The sequence below is a fragment of the Astatotilapia calliptera genome, chromosome 22 (assembly GCF_964374335.1).
Source record: "Astatotilapia calliptera chromosome 22, fAstCal68.1, whole genome shotgun sequence".
In the NCBI taxonomy this organism is placed as follows: domain Eukaryota; kingdom Metazoa; phylum Chordata; class Actinopteri; order Cichliformes; family Cichlidae; genus Astatotilapia; species Astatotilapia calliptera.
The window spans coordinates 21,496,624-21,518,408 of record NC_137442.1 but is presented as its reverse complement, the minus strand read 5'-3'; the positions used below and the strand labels follow the sequence as shown (position 1 = coordinate 21,518,408).

The window sequence follows — 21,785 nt, the reverse complement described above, 5'->3', positions numbered from 1 at the left end:
ATGGCTTTAAAAGTGGAGGGAAATTCATTAGATCTAAAAATAAGAATGTCTCTGCCTCTGTGCTCCTGCCGTGTCGCGTCCCCCAAGGCTGCACCGTGTTATGGATGAGCCCTGTCTTTTCTCCTTGTCTGTGGTCCACACGCGCACACACCCACAACACACACCAGAGAACTCATATACTTTCCAAAGGACACTCAGAAGCAGTTATCACTTCTATTCTGCAGCTTTGTTATCGTTGTTATCCCCTTTCAAGCCAATCTAGCCTTAGTCCTTTCCTGTGGGTGCGCAGCGGTGAGAATGAGGCCCAGAACCCAGCAGCAATAAAGTGCCTTCTCCCATTACCCAACTCCTCAGTCTGAACACATCACTCCTGCACTATCCTGCACTATCTACTTTATCTGCTACACACAGTCCCACACCAGTAGCAATTTACCACAGAAAATATACCTTACTGAACTGCCTCTTTGCCCCAGTGGCGACTTATCAAAGCTGAAAATTGCACTGTTTTGTTCGAGATGGTACTTACACAATAAGACATTATCAGTCAACGGGTTTGTCCAGTACAGCGGATGAACGCATAATAAATGTTTTTTGACCAAACAAAAGGCCAAAGGACTGTAAATATCATTCACTATCTTTGCATTTCTGATCAAATAACACAGTTTGCTTAGAAATGAATTATTCCCACTGCTGCATATTCATGTTTTCCTATTCAAGGCAGAATATTATGTATTTCATCAAGTATAATGGCTGGTTCAGTCATCAGTTAACCTTGGGGGGTAAAGCGTTGTAGAGCGGTGTGTACTAATTTTTCCCTGTGTGCATTTCCAGAGCGACGGCGCGGCAGGGTGAAAACAGGCTCTCCTTTCAGCTCGGCTCGTCTGCGGAGCAGTACCGTACTTTACCACATCTCTGGGCACCTACACAGCAGAGAGAAGAGCAAGATTAAACTCAACAAGGTATCATCATATCATCAGCCTCTTCAAACAATGGGACAGGATGCACTGTGATGAAGGATTCATTTAAAAAGTGGATGGGGACAGATTGTGCAATTTGGGAATTAAGAAGATAACTGCTGTTAGTGAAGCACAATGGACACACTCAAGGGCTAGGAGCAAATATCTCTCACAAACAGTGAATTTACAACAATATGAATAGTTTGAGTAATTTCATTCCTGTATTAATAATGTGATTATTTATTTAACAAAAAATCAAGTCAAATGCAAAAGCAGTGTGGTAAAAAGAGGGTCTAATGTACTTGATTAACTGAATATTAGCAAGTGTGAGCACCTCTATGAAAGAAGAGGTTCTGGCAGTTTGTTGGTCTGCAGAATTCAGGTGTGTGTTGCATAATGCCAAGAAGGAAAGTCATCAGCAATGATCTTAGAGAAATTGTTGCTGCCTATGAGGCCGTTTCTAAACCATCTGAAGTCCATCATTCTACAGTGAAATAGATTCACAAGTAGAAAATATTCAAGACAATTGCCAGCATGATGTCCCATCACATCCACCCCGAGGTCAGACTGTGCAATGCTCAGAGTATTGCAAAAAGTCCAAGAGCTACATCTCAAAGTCTACATGTTAAAGTTAAAGACAATAGGAATAAGACAGAACAATGACAGCGTGTGTGGAAGAGCTGTCAGAAGAAACCCTCTTCTCACTAAACTGAACACTGCAGAAACAATGTGCTTTGGACAGATGAGACCAAAGCAGAGATATTTGGCAATAATGTGCAACACCACACTCGGTGAAAGCCAAACTCATACCAACCTTTAGCACGGTGATGGGGGGTAAAGACTAAGAAATTCAGCTACAGGAGCTGGATACTTTGGAGACCATGAACCCCTCTGTATACCAAAATATTTCAGAGTCATAAATGAGGACATTAGCAGTCAAACAGCTAACATTTGGCCCAAATTGGGACATGCAACAGGATGTTGAACAGAATTTCTGAAAAGAAAATTATCAAAGTGCTACAATGGCCCAGTACATCAACCTGATTGAAAGTTGGAACATTATGAGAGCTGTGCATTAATAAATGCTGTCAAACCTTCATGACCTGAATAATTAAAAGAAGGCGTGCTTTCTTTTTCGCTTGACTGTAGGTGGAAATAGGTGGATAAACTGGCTTTTTCCCCCTTATATTGTCCCATCCAGAATGTGTTTGGCGACCTACCTGCTCTGCCCGAGTATAAGGTAGCAGATGCCAAGAAATCCAAATTCATCTTACTACACTACAGCACATTCAAAGCAGGATGGGACTGGTTGATTCTGCTCGCCACGTTCTACGTTGCCGTGACGGTGCCCTATAACGTGTGCTTCATCGGTAACGATGACGACCTGACCCGCAGCACAACCGTCAGTGACATTGCCGTGGAGATATTGTTCATCATAGGTCGGTTGCTGTCTTAAAACTGTTTTATTGTCACTTGTAAATAATTGAGTCTTCATAATAAGCACCAAGCCTGTGTGTGTCTTTTTTCTTCAACTGCCAGACATCGTTTTCAATTTTCGTACCACTTATGTCAGCAAGTCAGGCCAGGTGGTCTTCGACGCACGACAGATATGCATCCACTACCTGACCACGTGGTTTATCATCGACTTGGTGGCCGCGTTGCCCTTTGACCTGCTCTACGCCGTGAAAGTCAGCGTGGTGAGTAGCAACTGGCTCGATGCCTAACACCGCAACATAATTTGGTTTCCAGAGCTCTTTCAGTGTCTCTTTGGGATATTAATTACGTGCACTGAGCAAGCACTGACAAAACTATCACATCTGCATCATTAAAACTTTTTTTTCTGTTGCTTTAGTAAAATACATATCCCCCTAAAGAACAATTGAGAGGAGGAAGAAACAGAGATCTGGAGCAATTAGGTAGACTGTGTTGTCTTGTCCCCGGATGAATGATGTCACTGAGTCGAAGCATTGCACTTTAGGGAGGTTTTGATTGGTTGCTTATAGAACTTTTCGTTCTCTGGTCTCTAATTTAGAGAATGGGATGCTTTGACTGTGCTGAATATCACTGTTTGCTCACTCAGCTGCTGTAGAGTGGATCAAAAGCTCAATACGGAGTACTGGATGGATGCACACAAGCATCCAGTCTCAAATAGGTGCGTGTTTGACTAAATGCTCAGAACAGAACAGGTATTAAAGAGCAGGAAGAAAGTGTACAGATCTGTGTTATGAAAGGAGACGGTTAATAGAAGAATTCGGCCGCTGTTTGAAAAAAATCAGCAAAATGAAAAAAAATATTTACTTTCAAGGTAAGGAGGGAGGGAAAGGATGCGAGTAGTAAAAGGCTGCTGCAGGCAGTGGTACCGGTTTGATACAAGACTCTATTAATGGAAATACCACATGCTCAGTAGGCCAGGATTTGTGTGTAGGGGTACCAGGCCATGAGTTCCTCCATTTCCCCGCTGGGATCAGCAGGAATGGCTAGTAATTGAGGAACGTTCTGCGTGAAGTCTCCTCTAAGGACAGGAGCATTCATGCTGATGTCCCTTTTGAGAACAGAAGCCATCTTTCACCGAAATGAGCCATGGGGCCTCAGCGGTGTTCCTCTCTTTTGTTTCCCTGTTGTTTTTGTCATATGTCTCAGTCATTTCTGTTTTTAGTGTGTTTCGCATTCTATCTTGTGACTTTTCTGTTGTTTTGTGTCACTTGCACTTTCTTGCTCTTTTTCATAGTCTCTATAATGCTCTCATTTTCCATGATCATTGCTCTGTGTATTATAAAATGCAGATAATGTTTGTACATATTTCACAAGTTTAGGAAACAGAAGGGGACAGAGGGAAAAGTATAGAATTAAGCAAAAGCAAGTCTATGATTCTGGGTGCTGTAATTTGTATGTATATATTGGGTGTCTATACACTGGTTATCGCTGAAAGTGTATATATGAAAAGGTTTCTGTGCATCATTTTGTTACCCGCAGATTGTCACAAAAACACATAATTTTACCCAAATTTTATAGCTGAATGCACAAAAAATGCAAAACATAACAGAGTTGGCAGACATAAAATAGTATTTTTGCACCAACAAAGTGATTCCCAAAGAAATGTGAACTTAAAACTGGAAGCGTATCTCGATATTGTCTGGAGTAAGTCATTAAAGCAGAGTGATCAAAAAACAAAAATAAAAATAACGATAAACAGTATTTGAAAGTTGTTTTCTTAAGGAAAAGGGGAAAATTTCAGCAAAGACCTGACACAGGACCTAAGAGATGCATCTGGTTCTTCAGCTGATCCAGCTACTGTTCACTGAAGCTTCATGAGAAATTGTGCCAGTGAAAGGGTGGCTGTCAGGAAGCCATTTTTAATGAAGGGAAACAGGTATGGTATTCAAAATTAAATTAAGAACTGGCCTGAAAATTTGTGGTAACAGGAGTGATGAATCCAATTTTGAAATTTTTGGTTCAAAAAGTCAATATGTACAGATGAGGTCAGGAGAGATGTATAACAGCAAGTGTCTACAGCCATCTGTAAAACATGGTGGAGGCTCTGTCATGGGTTTGGGCTGCATTTCAATCAGCAGTGTTGGAGAGCTTATCAACACTGATGAAATTATGAACACAGAAAAGTACCATCACATTTTGATCCTCTACACAGAGTTTCATTGGGAGCAGCTTCATTTTTCAGCATGACTGATTTTTGATATATATAGATTATATTATCATTTATGCTTGCACTTGTTTCACTGCATCGCACCTATTTTGCATTTTCCTACAAAATTAAAAAGATATGAGGGGTAGCTCAAGACTTTAGCACAATGCTGTACTCTTACTGTGAGGGAATAAAGGAACAGAAGAAATATGTAATTAAATAATATAAAAAAAACCCACTGTTTATATGAACAGCAAGCTCCAGGCAGGTTACCAATACTCACCGATTAGTCCTTTTCCTTGGATATATTCCTTTTTATTGGGTGTTTTCAATACTCTTCCCTTTTTCTCTGTACTTTGGACCAGACCTCTATTTATCATCTCCAGTTGGTCCAAAATGCAGCTGTTCATCTGCTGACTAGTTCAAAACAGAAGGAGCGTATAACCCAGAGTTGGCCTCTCTACACTGGTTTCCTGTTCCTTACAGGATCCAATTTAAAACTTTACTCTTTCAGAGCCTTCTCTGTGACAGGTCCCAGACTCTGGAATAGTCTGCCTCTAAATATTAGATCTGCACAAACACTCGAACATTTTAAATCTTTACCGAAAACACATTTTTATCCACTGGCTTTTAGCACATGTTGGCCTGAACATTTTTTGTTTTAACAGCCCCATTAACATCATTGTTGTGCATTTTACTTATTTTAGTTGCCTTTTAGTTTACAAAGCACTTTGTCCAGCATGAGCTGTTGTAAATGTGCTTTATAAATAAACTTGACCTTGACCTTGAAATTTTGTGTGCATTTCCATGCACAACTGTACATTTTAGTTCCCACAGAAATTTTGCTTTTATCTGCTTGACTGAAATATTTTTTCAAGAAAATAACACAGGAGGTCCAAAAACGTGTCCTGAGCGGAAATTTGAATAGCATTTCTTCACTTGAAAATGTTTACCACCAATGTACATTTCATTCACTTCTTACTTCTTTCTTAAATGAAAAGTGTGCTGAGATTATCTGGCTTTTTACTGATATGAACATTTTTTTCAGCAGTACATAGTTGATGCAAACAGAAACCTCCGCTTGATTTAGCTGCTGTGAGTAGGTCTCCTGGGTCTGTATGGCTGGATGCCCTGTTGGCATTAGGGAACAATGTTATTCATGCTTATTGGGCCGATACCGTGGCATTAATAAAATAAATAAATAAATAAACATGCATGACTGGCCATGCTGTTGTGATAGGCGTGCAGGGCTAAAGGCGTGGCTACAGGGGGAGAAATAATGAGCATTTCTGCAACCTTATGGTCTCACGCGCACAAAAAGCAGAAGTAAGCAATCAGGCTGCAAAGCATATATATTTCACACCTGATAAGCAGAGGAAATGAAAATGTGAATGGCAGGGGTGAGATGGAAGTGACAGGAGGAAAAGTTAAAGGAAAAAGTAGCAGGTGGTGCACATATGCATTGCTGGCTACATTATATTGCTTACCACTCATGGCGCTGGAGAGAACGGGACGTGGCGCAGCCTGCTCGCTCCATAGGTGGGATGTGGGGTGGTGATAGATAGTGGAGGGGAGATGGTGCCTCTCCCCTGGGCTCAGTAGGAGGCTTCATTACGCCTCGTGCTGCACCAGCTCTCTATTTCTCATGGCGATAGGACAAGCTACCATAAAACTGGAGACATGTGCAGGAGAAGCTCTGATAAGGACAGTCCACATATCTCCTCCTCTTAGCTTTGTTCAAGCACTGTAATTCCCTCCTTTACCTCCTTGTCCCCTCACATGCACCCATGTACACACAAACAACCCTTGATATATTCTAGTTATTACTACATGAAATAGTTATACGGTGCCCTGCTGATAATCAGCACAGAGCCTGAGAAAATATCTGAGTCTGCACATCAAATGTAACCCAGGGGCCAGAGAAACAAATTGTCCCAAAGAAAAGACACTCTTTATTACATATGTTAAATAATGCATGTGCTGTGGACACAGATGTTGGACATCCATCCACACAGATTTTGTGTTGTTATGGTGTGGTTAGCTTTGCATACAATGTGTGGATTATATGCAGCGGTGTGTCAGCACATGGTACTCTAATGGACCCTGGTTTAGCTTCTCTGTCTGCATAAGCTTAGCATTCAGAGATGTACCCTGACAACACCACACCACAGTCAATGCATTGCACATCTATGCAAGGTTAAAGTGACCGTCTAGACGTGAGACTGACCTATGCAATACTGAGAAATGTTTTATCTACAATTGGCAGTTTATGCTTTTTCTTTGACATTTTCCTTGAAGTCTTGATTGCGCTGACTAGTCAGCGACTTTTCTGGGTGCATGACAGAGGCTGTTTGTAGTGTGACAGACTGATTAATCTCACTGTACTAATCTGGCCACCTTTGATGGGCCCCATCTTCAATGCATAGGGTTCCTCACTCTGACTCTCTATAATTTCCCAGCCTCTACAGTTTTAAAGACAAACCCTCTGGGTCCGGTACCACATACTTTGGGGCTAGCTTTGCAATGTTTGCAATGTGATGTTTGTTATCTTGCCTTGAATGTTTAGTTGAGACATTAAACACTGTGCACAGAATATATCATGTTACCTGGGTCGTGCAAGGCCTAACTAGCATGACCTCTTTGGTCCCAGTGTTCCTGCACACTATTTTTATCATTCTAATGTGTCACTCTTCTCTTGATGCTTTGTTCCATTTGCTCAGCATAGAGGACCCTAAGGTGCTGCTGGAAGCACTTGCAGGAGACCATTTTTATCAGCAGTGTTGGTGATTTGGCCCCGTTATACACAGCTGATGGAGAATTCCTTTTCTTTAAGGAAGTTTATCTAATCACTGTGTTTTGTTTTCTCTTAGATGGCCTAAACTACTTCAGTGACTAATTGCTACTGCACAGAGAAATCCAAAACCAAGTCCTTATTTTTTTTAAATATAGTGACGTGATCTTGAGATCTCCTGTTTTTCTTCTCCTTAAATTGATATGAACAGGATCATAATCCCTTTTAAGGACATTTCTTGATTAGAATATCACAGCTGAATGATTTATTGTATTTATTTATTTATTTATTTTTGTGGAAGTGAAGATAACTGTCTGGATGCTTTGACTACACCCTATCTTTATATACAGTATTTTTTTGGCCTACTTTCCCACCCAATTTTCCCTGCTTCCTCTCCTCGCTACACAAATACGCATGTAACATGTATCACATGTCCTCTTTGTCCTACATCTTTCTTAATAATACCTGGTGTGTACATCTCCTGTGGGGAAAGATGACAGCAAGTCCCAAATGATAGACTGTTCGCGCAGTTTGCCTGAGGAGCAGGTGCAAGTCAGAGGAGGGCTCAGAAGACATGGGCCAAAATTTAAGTGGTTACAGAATGAAGGAAAACAGAAAAGGCATAAAAAGTCCAGAGAAGCAAACTCGGCTGAAGGTGGGAATTTTAAGTTAAGACACAAAACCAACACACAGGCTGATTTCTCTTGCATTCAAGGTTATCAGCAAATCTTGATACAGATCACATTATAGAGTCAGAGAGCAACTGAGTAACTAATGCTTCTTTTTTCCTATAATTAGTGCTGCATGTGCACAAAAGTGGCTTAATCAAATATTATTAACATAGTCGGTGGCTATTATTTGATATGCCTCCCATAAATATCATAGTGGGGAGCTTCTTAACACCAGTTGGCTGGTTAATTTGAGAAAACTGAAAATACATTTAATGTTTTAGTTCTTCGACACTTCTTTTTATATCTCTTGAGAAGAATTTGTTGGTTAGACTACTGTTAATAACTGACAATCATTTAAAGTTCATGCTGGCTTTGAAATTTAGTACAGAATGTCAGTTTTATGTGTTTTTTTAAACTCTTTGATAATAAGAACCATTTTAAAGAAGATTCAATGTATCCTTGTCCATATAATTAAAAATACATCTGTCAATCCAAAATGTGAATTCCACTTCACTTTAATGTGAAAGTTCTTAACAGTAAAACTTGTATGTAACCAGTTACTTCATTATCTACAAATAGATTCACCTTGGTTTATTGTTTACCTACAGGTGTCAGTGGTGCACCTGTTGAAGACAGTGCGTTTAATTCGACTGCTGAGGCTGCTCCAAAAGATGGACCGCTACTCGCAGCACAGCACTGTGGTTCTGACCCTGCTGATGTCCATGTTTGCCCTTCTGGCTCACTGGATGGCCTGCATCTGGTACATCATCGGCAAGAAGGAAATGGAGGACAACACGAACAACTGGGATATTGGTCAGTGGCGGGGGAAATCTTAACCGCAAATCTTCAAACTCTTCTTCTTCTTTGAGCTGCTTCCTTTAGGGTTTGCCACAGTGGATCATCTGCTTCCTACCATCACTACCATCTTGTAAACCTTCTCTTTCACTCTTGCTGCTATCCTTCTGTCACGAATTCCTCCTGACACTCTTCACCCTCTCTATTCTGCCTGCACTCTCTTCTTCACCTCTCACGTGTACTGTCCGTTGTGTTGGATGGTTCACCCCATTTATTTTACCTCTGCTCCTTGCACCTTCACCTTTCCACTTGTTTCCGTCTCATTCACACACACGTAGTTCCTGTTTTTCATTCCTCTTCTCTCCAGAGGATACCTCCATATTTTTTATCCATCTGCTCCCTGCTCTCACTGCTGATCTCAGTGTCGTCACAACATCCTAGTCCAAGGAGACTCCTGCCTGACCTCATCTGTCCCCTTGCAAACAAGAAAAGGATCAGAGCAGATCACCGATGGAATCTCACTTCCATCTTAAAGCCATCTGTCATTCCTACCTCGACACTGTCTATCTGTCCTCATACATGTCCTGCACCACCCTAACATACTTCTCTGCCGCTTCTGACTTCCTCTTGCAGTACCAGAGCTCCTCCTTTGGCACCATATCATATGCTTTCTCTAGATTCACAAAGACACAGTGCCACTTTTTTCGACCTTTTCTATACTTCTCCATCAACAGTCTCACATAAAACATTGCATCTGTAGTGTTCTTCCTTCGAAGCGCCTTTGAAATCCTATGATGTCAAAACAAACAACGACTTGTAACCGAGACCTTTTTTTTCAGCATAGCACCGGTGCTACTGGGCACTTTGCCAGTATCAGTTGTAGCATCTTCAGGCGCTGTTGGTGCTTGGATTAGTAATGTAATACAATCTTCCCACCCCCTATCATTCGCAGGAAGACATTGAATGTGCTGATTCACCACAAATGTTGCTAGAATATCACAGAGAACCAGACAAAGAAAGAAAAAGATTTGTTGCTGTGTTTTGTACCAAAAATTAATTGAATTCATTATATTGTAGCCATGTGAAAATAAATAAATTAATAAGTCTCAGAGCTACCCACCACTGTGGTAACAGTGTACATGTAATGTGATGTGTGCCTGCAGAGATTTGTTATCAACTTTGTTACAGGATGCTAATGGAAAACTGACTCCGGTGACATCAAATGCTGGGACAAAATGTGGGGCTAAAAAAACAGCCTCAGTTTCTGTTCTAGCTGAAGGAGTCATTATCTAGTTTTGTCAGACTCAGTATAAAAGAAACGTTGAGCTTCTATGGGCCAAAATCTGTGCAATAAACAGACTCATACAAAGGCTATAATAAAGGCTAGTATAATAAAAGACACAGACAGACAGACAGACTAGACTGTATCCCTAAAGGCCAAAAACATTAACTCGTTTAAAATTGGCCCTTTCAGCTTGACCTTCATGTTGACCTCTGGACTGCTTCCAGTGCTAGCTGCAATTGATAGATTGTTCTCCGGAGAGTCCTGTTCAGTGCACCTGCAAATTGTGCATCTATGCTGCATGTAGGGTCTACTCCACTGTGTCAGAACGGTTAGCCTTTAACTATTATTATGGAGAAGTGGACAAATTCAAAGAGAGTGAAATATGCTTAATTGGATTTGTGGTGAGTAAAGATTGTGCTGTTCTGGCTCATGAATGTTCTCCCTGTGACAACACTGGACATCCCCAAAACTCAGCAACTTCAAAGTCATGTTCATTTTTATGCTTCACACCTGATGCACTACCTGCAGGCTCGCTGGCTGCAGGTTTTGGGTTTTTTTTTTGGTTTAAAAAAAAAAAAAAAAAGCTTTCATCACCAATAGTGTAGAGGTGCACAAGAAGACAAACTTGAACAGGACAGAAGTCATATTTAAATTTCTGAAGTGCCGTTAAAACCAGAGATACAGGGTTTTTTCTGCAAGTGAGATCTTATATTTACCTGTATATGCATTTGTCATCAGGGTCTTCATATAGGATTTTAAGCCTTTACGGTAGAGCCGTAAAAAAAGGTGGGTGCAACAACTGCATCACTTATGTGTGTGTGCATTGTAAAATCAGTGCAAAATGTGTTAATTCTTCTCATACCGAAACACAAGGCTTCCCCTTTAGTCCTCAGGTCACTTATGTATAACGAGGCCTGTTGGGCTGATTTTTGGTTAGCATCGATAAGCTGTGCTGTTCACAATTACCTTGTTCTTGCATCTTCATAACTGGATCCCGGTCAATATCCAGTGGGTCATGAGAACAATGCAGATTTCTTTTCACCAATTACTGCATAGGATTTCATGATAACCAGTAAAAATGAAGAAATTGAAACAAATTTAACGTTTCTGTCTGACCATCCGTTTGCTGTTTACACTATATTAAAACAGGATGGCTCCATGAACTGGGAAAGCGTCTGGAGTCGCCGTACTATCCCACAGGAGGTGTTAATGGTTCTGGCAGTGGTCCCTCCATCCGAAGCGTCTACATCTCTTCACTCTACTTCACACTCAGCAGTCTCACCAGCGTGGGCTTCGGCAATGTGTCAGCCAACACTGACGCTGAGAAGATCTTCTCCGTTTGTGTCATGCTTATAGGAGGTACACGAACAAACGATCAGTCGTGAGATATCGTCACATTAACTTGAGTGCACACGTGTTTTGGAAATGATGGAAATGCTTACATTTATCATGAGATCAGATTGAGACAACAGTGTGTGGAATTATACTTACCTGTACAAATGACCCTTACCTGAAATCGGATACGCAGTGAAGCAGGATAGACGGATGGATGGAACATCAACAAAATCTGATCCTGGTCCATCATTTGTTTCACTGTAAGCTGTTATATTTCACTGGCAGACAACTGCAGGAAGGTCTGATCCGGTTTAAACTGGCTTGTTACACTACATTTGTGTTTTGGGGATGAGGAGAGGTCACCGTGGTGGGGGTTTTCCCTGTGGACACTCCCAATTCTGGTTCAGCTAAATGCTAAATGTCCCTGGCTGCCTGGGGCAGTAGCAGTAGCTGTCACAGACACACCACACAAACATGTGCTTACACAAACACACACACACACGCTATCCCTGTTGGGTTTACACGAAATAAAAACTTGAACCAAGCACCTGTTCATATTTATATGGAAACATAGGCCAAACTGGATGGGTGGAATTGAATTAAATCATTTTATTCCATCATTCAATGCAAACATGAATAACAATATGACTAAATGACCTTACAACAGTGTAAAACATAAAATGTAATTAGTTTTCAGTGGTGAAGCTTAAAGCTCAGTTTTCTTTCATTAATGGCTCATGCCACAATCAGTAATCGCTGTCACAGCAGTCCCACTTTCCCGTCTTGCAGCATGCGACACAGCTGCAGCACCGCTGAAAAGTGGATGAGCTTAGGTGAACAGGACAGGTATCTGTCATCCCAGTCAAATATGACCCTGCCAGACCTAATCCTGATGTTCCTGTGTTCTAGGAGTAGAGCTGCAGGATATGCATGTGTATATTTAGTTGATTTGATGTTTATTTGATCATAGAAATCAAGTGGAGGCAGAACTGTTGTATTCCTGCCTTATTCCTGTTGCTTATTTAATATTTTAGAAATATGACAGAGTTCCTGTTTCTAGATGTTTCTCTCTGACCTGCTTTGAGCAACTTATGATCTGAGTCCAATTCCATGTTTTTCTACTGTTATTGTGCTGCACTTGTAACACTTGTGCTGATGTTTCTCTTTGGTTTACTGTGAGATACAAAACCAGTCTAGAAAAGAGTTTAGTCAGGTTTCCTATTTTTGTTCCCTGTCTTGACAATTCACTGTCAGCACATTTTTCACTGTATGTCATCCATGCTTACTGTCCACTTCATTAACTCTCCTTCTTCATCTCTTCTTACCTGCAGCACTGATGCACGCTTTGGTCTTTGGTAATGTGACAGCCATTATCCAGAGGATGTACTCACGCTGGTCTCTGTACCACACCAAAACCAAAGATCTCAAGGACTTCATACGTGTCCATCATCTGCCGCAGAGCCTCAAGCAGCGAATGCTGGAGTACTTTCAAACAACCTGGTCGGTCAACAATGGCATCGACTGTAACGAGGTATGAAAGGAAGACGACCTGATTGGTTTTTGCTAAACTGAAATTGGAAGTGTCTTTGCATTGACGATATCCCAACATCAGCATCAAATACAGTAATTACTTCAGTTGGTATTAACCCTTTCCCTACTTGGTCTGTTCACTTGTACTTTTAATGTCCAACAGCACAGCCCACAGGGACCGATAACTCATTTGAAAGTTCACATACTCCTTACATGTCAGCCACATTTAGGCTCACGGTAGAGGTGAAAATACAATCAATGGTACTATGATTACCCACAGTGAATGCAGGTGTGTTTAGCCCTGAGCACTGACTCACAGGGAGAAGAAGACATGACTTTTTTGTCTATGCATGATGATATTTAGAGGACAAGCTCTCGGCCTTCAGTTTCAAAAATGATGATTCGAGGCTGGTTTTCAAAACCAGATTTTGTTTTTGTTGAAGACAACATCAGGTGAAAGGAAACGTGCAAACAGATCTAAGTGTGCAAATGTGGCTTCAGGACCATGTAGAGAAAACACACAGTAAGACAGGGTGAACAACACCTCTGCTTGATAAGCTCAGGGAAACGGAGGCAACCAGTCAGCAGTATAGTAGCAACTCGTCCCTCTAGGCTGTGAATGCCTGCAAGACAGCTGTCAGAAAACAGAGCAGGGAGTGGAGGGAGTGATGATGATGAAACCCAGACAAATGAATTATAGATGGGCCTGTTGATTAAAGTAAGCCTGGCTCTGATGACTCATTGATCAGCTGTGATGCTGCTGAGCTGCAGATCTTTGTCCCGCTGAGGGGATGGACAGATAGATGATGTGCAAATGACAGCGTTTCTCCAAATTCTCACCTTATATTGTCTGTGTTGCAGCCAGAGGTGTTGCATTGGTTGGTAATGGTGTATAAAGGTAATTATTACTACATAATGATAGTAATAATAATATCTTTTAACTTTAGGTACATGTGTTTTTTTTTTCTTACAATTACAAGTGTCATGCTGCTCACATCCTTCTCTGATTTCTATTTCCCCCCCCATCTCTACAGCTGCTGAAGGACTTCCCAGATGAGCTGCGATCTGACATCACCATGCACCTTAACAAGGAGATCCTGGAGCTGTCGCTGTTTGCCTCTGCCAGTCGCGGCTGCCTGCGCTCCCTGTCACTGCACATCAAGACCTCTTTCTGTGCTCCAGGAGAGTACCTCCTTCGACAGGGTGACGCTCTCCAGGCCATCTTCTTTGTCTGCTCAGGATCCATGGAAGTGCTGAAAGATGGCATGGTGCTGGCCATTCTGGGTATGATAAAAGGGAGAAGGAAGGGGCTCGGGGGTGGGAAGACGGAAGGAAAACAGATCTTTTCTAATTTTAACAAGGAAACAGCAAGCTTAATAACGAAGCTCTGCGTGGCTCTTTGTGTAAAAGCCCATCCTGAAAATAGGCTAATTGTTTTGAATTTGAAGGATTACATTGTCCTAGAGGCTATTGTGCATTTTCAGTGAATTATTATTAAGCTCTTGTTAAAAAATCAACTCACTGGCCTCAGCAGAGATTCCTCTGAAGTTATTATCACTCTGATGCTGCAGATTTGTCGACTGCATATCCATGATGTGAATCTTCCAACACATTGCAAAAGGTGCTCTATTGGATTGAGATCTAGTGGTTGTGTAGTCCATTTAAGTACACTGAACTTATTGTCATGTTCAAGAAACCAGTTTGTGATGATCTGAGCTTTGTGGCATGGTGTGTTATCCTGCTGGAAGCATCCATCAGATAATGGTGCAGGGTCATAGGTCAGCAACAATATTCAGGCTGTGGTTAAGCTCAGTTAGGCAACAATGCTCATTTGGTTGTAACAATTTACACAAACAAGGTGGGATGGATCCGTGCATATTTAAAAATTCATTCGAATTTTGCAGCAGAAATTGAGAATCGTCAGACCAGGCAACATTGTAGCCTAAGTATCCTGTTCTTGTGCCACCTGGTGTGGTCTTCTGCAGCAGTAGCACATCTGTTGTACATTCTTCTGCAGCCTTCCAATCAGCTAGAAGCATGTCTTGGGGGTTCCTTTTTGTCTGTATTAGATTGTGCAGTGAAGATGAGACAACAAGCCTTGGATCTGAGTCAGACCCGGGATACAGCATTTAGCCCTCCAGCACATGCAGCATATTGCCTGCTCAACTTGGAAGCCAAACAGGCACCCTGGGAACTGCCATTGACTGGACATTTTCTCCTTTTCTGACCATTCTCTGATAACCCTAGAGATTGTCGTGTGGGAAAGTCCCAGTAGATCAGCAGTGTTTGAAATTCTCAAACCAGCCAACGGCCAACAACAATGGCATGTTTGAAGTCTCCTATATCACCTTTCTTTCTCATTCTGACAATCATTTTGAACTTGGGCAGGTCGCCTTGACCATGTCTACAGGCCTATATTGATGGAGCTGGATGGATGAAGCTGCCGTGTGATTGGCTGATTAGATATTTGAGTTAAAGAGCGGTTGAAAATGTACCAAATGCAGTGACCAGTGAGTGTAAATGCCATTTTTGAGCAATCTCCTTTTGCAGTAGGCAAAGGAGGACTTGTCAATTTGTGCACATAATATGAAGGAGCTGCATTCTTCTTTAAGCTGGGCTGCATGTTTTAGTGATGTCTTGAAGCCCATAGAGGATGAGCGGTGTCACGATCTGGTACAGGGATTCAACGCAGAGCGGTAAGGTATCTCCAAGGTGTGGTTTATTTACAGTGCAGTGCAATATATGTACAGTGAAGGGATCCAAAAACTCCGGGGGGAATCACAGGGTAACTCGCTCACGTCTTCTCCGCTCACACTCACACACTTTCCCGTAGCAGGGAGGTCGCAGGTCCGGGGGGGGGGGGGAGATCTGAAGCAGACGAGAAGGCAGGTCACCAACAAATCACAAGTCACGGATATGAAGCACATATCCGTGAGAACACTAACGTTAGGGGTACAATCATCCAGCGACGAGAGGATCTGTGTTCCAGCCTCAAATAGTGCTCCCGGTGATGATGGGTGAGTGTTGTCAGGTGTGTGTGTGGGCCAAGGGCGGGAGCCCACAGTGAGCTCCGCCCAGGCAGAGAGGGAGAAAACAGCAACAGCAATTGTAGCCTTGTGGGGCCGACCGGGCAGGCACGGAGACCATGACAGTACCCCCCCCTCAATGGGAGCCTCCCGGTGACCCACCAGGCTTACCTGGATGCCTGCGGTGGAAGTCCCGGAGCATGGCAACATCCAGGACAGCAGCTCGAGGCACCCAGGAGCGTTCCTCTATCCCGTAGCCCTCCCAGTCAACCAGGTACTGAAAACCCCGACCCCGGCGCCGGGAGTCCATGATGCGGGTGATATTGTAGACCAGCTGACCATCCACGAGCCGGGGGGGCGGCGGGGCCCTGGAGGGAGGGCACAACGGGCTGGAGAGCACCGGCTTGACCTGAGACACATGAAAGACATTGTGAATGCGCATGTTGCGCGGCAGCTTGAGGCGGACAGACACAGGGTTCACAATGGCCTCAACGGGAAAAGGGCCAATAAACTGAGGAGACAGCTTCTTCGACTCAGTCCGTAGCGGCACAAAACGGGTAGCCAGCCATACTTGTTGACCGATGGTGTACACGGGGGCCGGTGTCCGGCGACGGTCAGCGAGGGTCTTGTTCCGCTCCTTAGTACGGAGCAGGGCAGCCCGAGTCGTCCGCCAGGCACGACGGCACCCGCGGAGGTGAGCCTGTACAGAAGGAACGGAGTGCTCACCTTCGATGGCCGGGAGCAAAGGTGGTTGATAGCCCAGGGACGCTTCGAAGGGAGACTTGCCCGTGGCGGAGGATGTGTGGCTGTTGTGGGCGTATTCGATCCATGGAAGCTGTTCACTCCAGGTCGATTGGTTGTGCGAAGTGACACAGCAGAGGGCAGCTTCCAGCTCCTGGTTGGCCCGCTCCGATTGCCCGTTACTCTGTGGATGGAAACCGGAAGACAGACTGACCTTGGCCCCCAGTGCGGAGCAGAACTCCCTCCAAACACGGGACGTGAATTGCGGCCCCCTATCCGAGACGATGTCCTCGGGGATCCCGTGAAGACGGAACACATGGGAGGTGAGGAGCTGGGCCGTCTCCAAGGCCGAGGGGAGCTTCGGGAGGGCGACAAAGTGTGCAGCTTTGGAGAAACGATCGATAATGGTAAGTATGGTGGTGTTACCAGCGGAGGGCGGCAGGCCCGTGACAAAGTCCAAAGAAACATGGGACCATGGTCGAGCTGGTGTAGGGAGAGGCTGCAGAAGACCCGGTGGAGGGCGGTTCGAAAGCTTATTCCGGGCGCAGGTCGAACAGGCGGCTACATACTCCTTGGCATCCCTAGTCATAGCAGGCCACCAGAAGTAACGTCGGAGGAACGAGCAGGTGCGGAGGACCCCAGGATGGCATGAAAAGCGGGCGGTGTGAGCCCACTGGAGAACCTGAGAGCGGACGGCTGAAGGAACGAAGAGGCGACCAGGTGGACCAGTGCCAGGATCCGGTTCGGTCTCCAGCGCCTCTTGGATGAGCCCCTCGATCTCCCAGGAGATGGCTCCAATTACGCAGGCGGCCGGGAGGACAGGCTCAGGGTCCGAGTCCTCCCCAGTGATGGAGAATTGCCTGGACAGGGCGTCTGGCTTTACGTTCCGTGTTCCTGGCCTGTAGGTGATAGTGAAGTCAAAACGAGCGAAAAACAGTGCCCACCTGGCTTGCCGGGAATTGAGACGTCTAGCCGAGCGCAGGTACTCCAGATTCTTGTGATCCGTCCAGACGATGAATGGTTGTGCTGCTCCCTCCAACCAATGTCTCCACTCCTCCAGGGCCAGCTTGACGGCCAGAAGCTCCCGGTCCCCGATGTCATAGTTACACTCTGCTGGGGAGAGACGGCGAGAATAAAAGGCACACGGGTGCAGCTTACCGTCCATCTGTTGTGACAGAACTGCCCCAACCCCGGAGTCCGACGCGTCCACTTCCACAACGAACTGCCGTGTAAGGTCCGGTTGCCGGAGTATGGGAGCGGTGGTGAACCTGTCCTTGAGCAGGGCGAAGGCTCGCTGAGCGGCAGAATCCCACTGGAAGGGAACCTTGGGAGAGGTGAGTTTAGTGAGAGGGAGAGCGATTCTGCTGAAATCACGAATGAACCGTCTGTAAAAGTTGGCGAATCCCAAAAAACGTTGCACTTGGCGGCGATCAGGAGGAGTAGGCCATTCCACCACAGCTCGCACTTTCTCCGGATCTGTCCGCAAGTCCCCCTTCTCGATAATGTGGCCCAGAAAACTCACAGACGACACGTGGAAGTCGCACTTCTCCCCCTTCACAAAGAGCCGGTTCTCCAGAAGGCGTAGCAGGACCTGCCGGACATGGACCTTGTGCTCCTCGAGCGTCTTAGAAAAGACCAAGATGTCATCTAAGTACACAAACACACAACGGTTAACAAAATCACGAAGGACATCATTTACCATCGCCTGAAACACCGCGGGGGCGTTAGTCAGCCCAAACGGCATCACGAGATACTCAAAGTGGCCCCGATGCGTATTGAACGCGGTCTTCCACTCATCCCCCTCCCTGATGCGCACCAGGTGGTAAGCGTTGCGCAGATCCAGCTTGGTAAAGACGGTCATGCCCTGAAGCAGTTCAAAGGCGGAGAAAAGCAACGGCAAAGGGTATTTGTTCTTAACAGTGATCTGATTAAGGCCCCGAAAGTCAATACACGGCCGCAGCGAACCATCCTTCTTATCCACAAAAAAAAACCCAGCCGCGACAGGGGAAGAGGAGGGGCGAATCAACCCCGCCGCCAGCGACTCCGAGATGTAGCGCTCCATAGCATCCCTCTCAGGCCGGGAGAGGCTGTACAGGCGGCTAGACGGCAGCGGAGCTCCAGGAAGAAGATCGACGGCACAATCGTACGGGCGGTGCGGGGGAAGGGACCGCACCCGATCCTTACAAAAAACATCCCGCAGATCATGATAAACCCGCGGAACCATCGAGAGGTCCGGGGCGTCCGACGGCGAGGCCGTGGGTGGGAGCGAAACGGGGGAAGCCGCAGCCCGGAGGCAGTTCATATGGCAGGCCACACTCCAACCTAGTACGGCACCCTTCTCCCAGTCGATATGCGGGTTGTGGAGGACAAGCCAGGGGTGACCCAGAACCAGCGGAGTGAGAGGAGCCTTAAACGAAAAAAAACAAATCCTTTCTGTGTGATTGCCAGAGAGAGATAATGAAAGGAATTCAGAAACATGAGTGATGTCAGGCAGGCGCTGGCCCGACAGTGCGTGAACGCGGAGGGGGCGTGACAGAGGCTCCAAGGTGATGTTCAGTTTGGCGGCGAGTGAGGTGTCAATAAAGTTCTGCTCAGCCCCAGAGTCAATGAGAACGGAGAGAGAATGAGAAACAGTCCGAACACGCAGAGTAGCCGGTAAAAGAAGTCTGGGGAGAGGGCTTTCACTCGACAGATCGCCCACCAGCACCCTCACGATCACTGGTGAGCGCGCCCTTTTGCCAGCGTTGGGCAGGAGGAGACAGAGTGGCCTTTACGGCTGCAGTAAACGCACTCACCGGAGGCAAGGCGGCGCTGGCGCTCCGCGGGCGACAGCCGCGAGCGCCCAAGCTGCATGGGCTCTTCCCCATCCCCGGCGTCGGCGTCAGACAACCCATGGGCCGCAGTAGGGGTCCCACAAAAGTCCAGCGGGGCATGCCCCGAACGCGCGCGTGCGCTCCGATGTGCGCGCACCTGATCGTCCACCCGCATACACAAAACCAAAAGCGCATCCAGGGAGGAAGGTAGTTCTCGGAGCATAAGTTCATTCCTTATTTCCTCATTAATATTAGTGAGCAATGCACTTTTAAGGGCCTCTTCCCCCCATTTCGCCTGTTCAGCCAAGGTAGAAAAGTCAATAGAAAAATCAGCCATGCTGCGTTTACCTTGTTTAAGCGCAAGCAAGCGCTGGCCGGCGGTGGCAGTTGTGGCTTTCCTGTCAAACACACCTTTAAACTTAGTCAGAAAGTCAGAAAAGGTGATGTCCGGCTCCGCCTGAAGCGCAGCTTGAGCCCAGGTTAGAGCACGGTCCTGGAGTAACTGGACGATATAAGCGATTTTAGCACCATCAGTAGAAAAGGCTTGCGGTTGCTGGCGAAACTGAAGGGTACACTGAGTGAGAAAACCAGCACATTTATCAATCTCTCCCGTGAAAGCCCTGGGAGTAGGGAGGAATCTGTCAACGTGAACAGGTGAGGGAACAGGTGGCGCGACACTTACAGCTGGAACTGGCGCCTCCAACGGAGGAGCGGCGACCAGAGGAGCGGCCGGTAGCGGTGTTAGCTGAGCCACGGCCTGTGTGAGGTTCGCGAGCTCTGCTCGAAGGTGAATGAACATCTGCTCGTGGCGTGCCAGCATCGCGGCCAAAGTGGCGAGGGTGGGAGTCGAGACCGCTGGGTCTGCTGAATCCATTTCCGTGGCTGGATGATTCTGTCACGATCTGGTACAGGGATTCAACGCAGAGCGGTAAGGTATCTCCAAGGTGTGGTTTATTTACAGTGCAGTGCAATATATGTACAGTGAAGGGATCCAAAAACTCCGGGGGGAATCACAGGGTAACTCGCTCACGTCTTCTCCGCTCACACTCACACACTTTCCCGTAGCAGGGAGGTCGCAGGTCCGGGGGGGGGGGAGATCTGAAGCAGACAAGAAGGCAGGTCACCAACAAATCACAAGTCACGGATATGAAGCACAAGAGCTGTGAGAACACTAACGTTAGGGGTACAATCATCCAGCGACCAGAGGATCTGTGTTCCAGCCTCAAATAGTGCTCCCGGTGATGATGGGTGAGTGTTGTCAGGTGTGTGTGTGGGCCAAGGGCGGGAGCCCACAGTGAGCTCCGCCCAGGCAGAGAGGGAGAAAACAGCAACAGCAATTGTAGCCTTGTGGGGCCGACCGGGCAGGCACGGAGACCATGACAAGCGGAGCTGACTGGCAGGTGATGAAAGAGACATTCAACCTTTGCCGATTGTTTTATATCATATACCAGTGATCCATTCGATCCATAATTGTCCAATTCCATCCAGGCTAAACTATTGCAATCCAGTTATGTCCAGCTGAGCATTCATCATATCTTTTCCACAGAAGTGTAATTCAGTCTTCTGTCATCTTTAATCTGTGCTGTCCAGTTGAGTCTAGCACATTTAATCAGTCCAATTCACAGAGTTAGGTCATTTTAGTTTCTTCTAGTCTTGATCGTTTTAATGCTGCTCATCCCAGTTCCTCGTTGCTTGCTGAAGTAGGTCTCTATGTGACACCCCAGGCCAAATTCATTTGCTTTTTCACTTTCAGTTTTAAATCGATATTTGATTTGCTAAAGCAGCAGCTAATTACAGCATCTGAAGCCAGAACTGACTCCTGTGTTTTCTACAACAGAAACAGAAAAATACAAAAAACAGTCTATTTCAGTAGGTGGATCCCCCCGATTCAGCAATTCCAAAGGAAGCCGCGTGCTAAAATAGAAACGGGCTTCTCATTAACGGTTCCACAACGTGCTCAAAAGCTGCGAGTCAGCTTGAACCGAGAAAAAATATCGCTGTCTTTGTTCATGAAATTACAATAATTATTTAAAAAGGACTGTTTTGTTTATACAGCAGAAGTCTTGGTGAAATACAAATGAAAGAAAAAGTAAATGAAAAAGGTTAAAATAAAGCATAAAGGAAAATAAAGCTTGATAAAGATAAAAGCCATCACAGCCAGTAGTGTCTCCTGAGAAGAACAAATTAGATAAAACAGAGAAA

General features: G+C 45.3%; 1 protein-coding gene across 1 annotated transcript in view; it reads left to right on the top strand.

Moving 5' to 3' along the window:
- Window positions 1–1,490: 1,490 nt before the first annotated feature.
- kcnh8 (potassium voltage-gated channel, subfamily H (eag-related), member 8) overlaps window positions 1,491–21,785 on the top strand; it is a 35,100-nt gene continuing 14,805 nt past the window's right edge. The window contains exons 1-7 of the mRNA XM_080296488.1: window positions 1,491–1,517; window positions 2,116–2,395; window positions 2,496–2,653; window positions 8,667–8,871; window positions 11,288–11,497; window positions 12,805–13,004; window positions 14,038–14,287. Coding sequence (XP_080152614.1) covers window positions 1,491–1,517; window positions 2,116–2,395; window positions 2,496–2,653; window positions 8,667–8,871; window positions 11,288–11,497; window positions 12,805–13,004; window positions 14,038–14,287 — 1,330 coding nt within the window. The remainder of the gene's footprint in view (window positions 1,518–2,115; window positions 2,396–2,495; window positions 2,654–8,666; window positions 8,872–11,287; window positions 11,498–12,804; window positions 13,005–14,037; window positions 14,288–21,785) is intronic.